The 5,718-nt window shown below is 53.1% G+C and overlaps 1 protein-coding gene across 1 annotated transcript; it reads left to right on the forward strand.

Annotated features, from left to right (window-relative positions):
- Window positions 1-1,978: 1,978 nt before the first annotated feature.
- On the forward strand, window positions 1,979-3,781 carry LOC129447502 (uncharacterized). Its single transcript, XM_073873666.1, has 5 exons — window positions 1,979-2,212; window positions 2,296-2,643; window positions 2,732-2,968; window positions 3,429-3,647; window positions 3,689-3,781. The coding sequence occupies exons 1-5, from the start codon at window positions 2,156-2,158 to the stop codon at window positions 3,779-3,781; spliced, it is 954 nt and encodes a 317-aa protein (XP_073729767.1). The 5' UTR covers window positions 1,979-2,155.
- The last annotated feature ends 1,937 nt before the right edge of the window (window positions 3,782-5,718 follow it).

A 5,718-nucleotide genomic window follows, 5' to 3' on the forward strand; every position in this document is an offset into this window, starting at 1 on the left:
CTTTTTCTCGGCCTGGGAAGACTCGAACGAGGAAAGCGGCTTGGCTTTCTGGTCTAAAACTTTAGAAATAGACCCGAAAGTGAAGCGCTTGACTTTCCGGTCTAAAGTGAACAAAAATAGACCAGAAAGTGAAGCGGCTTGGCTTTCTGGTCTAAATCGGACAGCCGGAGCTCCGCCCCATCTGTCACAGGTATATAACCCCTGCTCTCTAGCCCTCCCCATTCTTTCTGTTTCAACTGTTTCAGCTAAGAATAACAACTATGTCTTGCCAGTGCCCTTTATGTTATAGGTCTTACAGCCAGCTTTCACAACATCTGAAAGTCTCTCACAAGGTGAGGAATGTAGACGAGAGGAGGCTACTCCTGGCCTTAGAGTCGGGCAGGGTCAACGTCCGTAAGGGACGTTGCCCTGTCGCCGGCTGCAACAAAGAAACCTCCAGACTGGATAGGCATCTCCGGGGGCACAGCGAGCTGACGGCCAAGGCTCGCCGCGTGGCCTTTGCCGACTGCAAGAAGGCAAAGGTCATATGGGACCTGGCCGTCCTGCGAGCCAGCAACCCGGTGGTGCCTATGGTGTCTGCCTTTGATCTCGAGGACGAAGGGGCGGCCGCTCCCGAGAGAGGAAGAACGGGACGAGGACGAGCACGATTGCACGGAGAGGTGCAAGAGGCAGAAGACAAGGCTGAAGGGTCTGGTCAGTGACCTGAACAAACAGGTCGACGCCTTGTCTTCTGCCTTGCAGGAGGTGACCCGGAGGTGCAAGCGCCTCATCCGCCGGCCCAGTGCCCATCAGACACAGCAGGTGAAGGACGTCACCACGAAGCTCCTGAAGGCACTGGAGGATCCGGCGGAGGAAGACGCAGCGACTCCGGCCGTCACCTCGCCGCCGCGCTCGCCCGAGTCCGGGCCGTCGACCTCGCGGGCCACGGAGGCGGAACACCTCGGAGAGAGAAGCCCCGCTCACTTCCCGGACCACGTGGCGGTTCTGAGTGAGTTCAGAGGTCTCGCCTTTAGCCGGCATCCTCCTGTCGATCGTCTGTCACGCTAACCTTTGTCTCTTTTTTTCTGTTTCTCTCCAGACGAGCTCCTGGAGTCCTACAGGCGGCACCAGGAGGGACCGGCTCCGTCACGGAAGTTGAAGGAGAACGTGAGCGGGAAGGTGTTCCGGATCCGATCCTTCGTGGCCCACATGGCTGAGGGCCAGGGAAGGCTCCAGACGTTGGCGTTCTTAGACGACCCAGAAAGGATTCGGAGGTACGTCGCGCTCCCTCTCTCTGCCGTCGGTACGACGTGAGCGTGTCGCCATTAACCAGTTCTTTGTGTGTGTTCGCAGGTGGGTCGGCAACCTGGGGAGGTCCAAGATCACGGCCACGACGGTAAACCACTACCTGAAAACGTGGCCCAGTTCTTGGACTTCCTGGCCGAGACCCCTCCGAAAACCTGCCGGCTGTCTAAGAATGCCATGACGAGGGTCCGACGGGAGGTCAGGATGCTGCTCCGGTCGGTAAAGCGGCCAGTGACGATGCACCAGATGGAGGTGAAGGAGGTGAAAGAGGGCCAACTCATCTCCAAACAGGTGCTTCGTCGCTGCAACGCGGAGGCCAAAAAGGCAATCCCGCGGATCCTCGGTAGGTCGACGTCGGCAAACCTTTCTCTTGCTTTTAGACCGTTTGATTTTACTCACCCTTTTGTTTGTCTTTTGTATCCGCAGACAAGCTGGAGAAGGACCTCTGCCAGAAGACACAGTTCGTCTTCTACGGGCACTTGACGGCCTTCTTCGCCTCCATGTACGGGCACATATGTGGTGTCTGTCAGAACCTGACGATCGCGGAGGTGGAGAAGGCCGTCAAGTCGTCCAGCACCGGGTCGTACCTGATTAATGTGAGCGTTTCCCCAGTGCGAGCATATTTTCGCGAGTGGTCTCGCTCTTTTCTCACACTTTTCTTTGTGTTTCCGTAGGTCAAGTTCCACAAGACTAATTAGGCCTTCGGCCCGGCCCAGCTGTCGGCGACGGAGGAGGAGTACGGGTGGCTGCGGAGGTTCCTGGCCCTCAGGAACCGCCTGGTCGGCGGCAAGAACGCAACGTTTTTTTTTTCACATCGACACCCAACCCCTGCAAAAATCTGAACAATTATTTTCAGGGGGCCTGGGTGTCGATGGGGCTTCCCGGGAACCCCAACTTTACGGACCTCCGGACCTCCATCGCGACCCACGTAAGCGTCCGACCCGTCCGTCCTACGTAGATTTCTAGATGTTTGCTCCGTACTGACGTGCACTTTTCTTCTCTCTTTCTCAGGCCAAGAACAGCCACAGCGCGGACAACAGGCGGAAGGTGGCACAGTTCATGTGCCACGACACCTCCACGGCCGACAAATTTTACGCCATGAACCTTAATTCTAGGCAGGCCGTGGAGCACCGTCGGTTGTTCGAGCAGGCGCTGTTGGGCGAGGATGGGTCGCCGGAGAAGGCGGCCGGCTCGGAGGCGGGGACCAAACGAAAGGCCAAGACACAGCGCGGCCGGAGCGGGAAGCGCGCCGGGGCAAAGGAGGCCTCGCCGTCCGGGTCGACGTCGAGCAGCAGCTCCGAGGAAGAGGAGAAGGTCCCTTTCCAGGAGTCTGGGGTGTCCACCCTCGACTCTCCATCGGTGAGTCGTCTGCTGTAGATCTAGTTCGAGTCGACAGCGCGTTTGGGCTCGTGTCGATGCTAATTTGTTTTTCTGTCTTCTCTTTCAGAGCTTGGAAACCTACCCCACCCACCTGGAAAGCCCGGACCGATCGCCATTGTCCTCCTCTTCCTCGGTCGTGCCTTCATCGACCCGGGGCTCTCCGAAAGCGGGCTCTCCGGAGCTGTCCGTCCCCGGGCACACGACCGCCCGGGACTCCGCCGACTCCGAGCCGGACGTACCCCCGCCAGCCGTCCCCGACCAGGACGTCACCCTGCCCGCCGTCCCCGACCAGGACGTCCCGGAGGTATATGAAAAAACACCCAACTAAAATAGCTTTAATTTTATAAATAAATTTATTATTCATAAATACAATCAGTAGCAACAAATCCAAGTGAATAAACAAAGAAAAACTTATAATTAAACGATCAATGACAATTATTAATTTAAAACACTTGAAAAAAAAATAAAACTTAAAACTTGATCTAGAGTGAAAGGTAATAAGCTTTTGGCCAAAACATTAAAGTTTACGGCTTGTGGCTTCTGTTTAAATGGTTTAACTGCAACAAATAGGCCTTGCAACGTGACTCTGGGCTCGGACCTGTGCTTTTCTCATCTAGACACTGTCATATCTCAGTGCCGGTCGCATTATGCATACGCTTAGCTTTGCATTAAAAGGCTTATCTATTGCATTCAAACAACACGACTTTGCTCTCGTTTCACAGCCCGCATCGTTGTTATTAACGTCCTCTTTTGTGTCATTTCAGAACATGGTGAAGGTTCATTGCCCCCTGTGCAGAAAACTAATAGCAAACATGAGGCAACACCTGCGCCTCACGCACGGTGTTGCCAACCTCCGGGAGAGGCAGCTGTGGGTCCTGTTTTCCCGGAGGAAGGTCACGAAGCCTTTCCATCCGTGCCCATTTTGCGGCCGGACTTTAAAGCACATCCGGCCGCACTTTGCGAACTCCCACCGGGAACTGTCGGTGAGTCTACCGTTAAACTTTCCTCGTTGAAATGTCGATAGCCGGTAAATCTCTACGATCCAGGTTTTAAACACATTTCGTCTCCTAGGCCAAGGAGCTTCGGCGAGCTGTCCGACAGTTCCAGTGGGAGGTGACCATGGAGAGGCTTCGTGACCTGCAGGCCAGCCGCCCCGATGTCCCGCTCGTGGAACCCTCTGGTAGGTGTCAATCAGAGACTCCTGTTTGGACTTTGCTCCATTGTCTTTCCAGAGACAGCAAGTAAAGCTAATCGTGTGTGTGTTTTTTGTCATGTTTTAGAAGCCCCTGAGGATGAAGGAATTCCTTCAGCTCCCACACCCTCCATCACGCCCGCAGTCTCCTTCACGCCTGCACCCTCTGTCTCCTCACCACACCCCATCATCAATTCACCCCCCATGAGCCCACACTCCAGTGCAGTCGTGGAGGAGATTGCGGTGGAGCTGAAGGAATTCCTCATAGGCATGGGTGAGTCTGATGTCACCGCTTTGCTCTCAGCTCATCTCTGTCATTGTTCTCAAAACACAAACTTTTACGTTTGTTTTCCCTCGTTGTGTCATTTCAGACATTCCTGGCATGGTGTCAGAGGGCGTTCCAGGGAGCGGCCTTTCCTCGCCTGACCTCGGCATGGCCATCAGTAATTTTCTGAGTAGGCCTCGAGACAACGCCCTGTGTGGCCCTTTGTCGTTCCTTCTGATACAGAAATTTAATGTTTGTTTCATTACAGTGACCCTGGATGGCGATGCTGAGGCCAGAGCGGGGATCGAACAGGTCTCCGGTAGGTTTTCCATTTCGAATCACTACTTTCCTAGCAAGTCATCGGTCCAGAGACTTAAACGAAAGCTAACATTTTGCTTATCTTGTTTCGTTTTTCGTGCAAAGAGTGGGACGCCCCAGCATTCGTGCCAGAAACCATAGGGTTTGTCCAGCTACTGGAGCTGGACTCCATGGATGGCGAGATGGTCCTAGGTATGTTTCAAATCGACGCTGTGCCTTTAATTGTGTTACTGATAAAGGAAATCATTTCAGAACCTAACAAGTTTAATCTTTCTTTTGTTTCAGGGCCAGGGTCCCCCACACTGGAGGCAATTTAGATCAGTTTTATTTAATCATATTGTTGTTGTTGTTGTTGTGTTTTAATAAAGTTTTAAATGTGTTTTAATCACGTGTTTGGTTGTTTCTTCATATTTTTAATTGCATGGTAAATAACATGCAATATAACTGCATAATGGATGCATTTTTGATCCAGGTGACATTGTGTCACATTCTTAATTGCATGGTAAATAACATGCAATGTCACCGTTTAACAACACAGGTGGGGAGGATGTCTCGCCGACATTCCTGGGCCGAGATGTTTTTTTTTTCTTTTTCTTAAACTGTTTAATACGGCCTCTTTAACTGTTTGCCCTCAATTGTTTTTGCCAGAGAAGGGGCCCAAAGTTTGGGGCTCTTTTTCTCGGCCTGACAAGGTCGGAGAGACTCGACCGAGGGTTCATTGGAAAGCCATGAACTAGACCTTTTCAACGAGCCCGAGGTCGTGGCACCCTCGGGGGCGGAGCTAGGGACATTTAAACATGAGGATAAAGTCGTTCTATCTCCTGAACGCAAGGTCCTAGAGACTCGTTGCTGGTGGCGTTGGAAAGGGGACGGAGAGACCGTTCGAACGGCGCCCGATTCGAGTGTGGCCGACGTTCGGGGGCGGAGCTAGGGGCATTTGAATGTGAGGACAAATGTGTTATATCTCCCGAACGCAAGGTCCTAGAGACTCGTGGCTGGTGGCGTTGAAAAGGGGACGGAGAGACCTTTTCAACGACACCAACCCCGTGTCTCTACGACGTTCCTAGGCCGAGAAGGCAAAAATGTACACAAACCCATTATTCGTCCAATGGCAAGCTTTTTACACGCACGTGTCAGTCCTCTATCTCGGCACAGGAACGAGCTAGACTGCCGGGACCAACGCTCCCGTCTTACGGTGGACCCCCTCTACGCGCGGCTCGAATTTGGTGGAGATCGGGCGAGGTCGAAAATTTCGTCCAAAAAACAAGATCCGCACAAA

The sequence above is a fragment of the Misgurnus anguillicaudatus genome, chromosome 12 (genome assembly GCF_027580225.2).
Source record: "Misgurnus anguillicaudatus chromosome 12, ASM2758022v2, whole genome shotgun sequence".
NCBI lineage: Eukaryota > Metazoa > Chordata > Actinopteri > Cypriniformes > Cobitidae > Misgurnus > Misgurnus anguillicaudatus.

Coding starts and splice junctions, on each gene's coding strand:
- LOC129447502 (XM_073873666.1), top strand. CDS start 2,156: ATGGGGCTTCCCGGGAACCCCAACTTTACGGACCTCCGGACCTCCATC. Junction 2,213..2,295: donor GGACCTCCATCGCGACCCAC/GTAAGCGTCCGA, acceptor TCTCTTTCTCAG/GCCAAGAACAGCCACAGCGC. Junction 2,644..2,731: donor CCACCCTCGACTCTCCATCG/GTGAGTCGTCTG, acceptor CTTCTCTTTCAG/AGCTTGGAAACCTACCCCAC.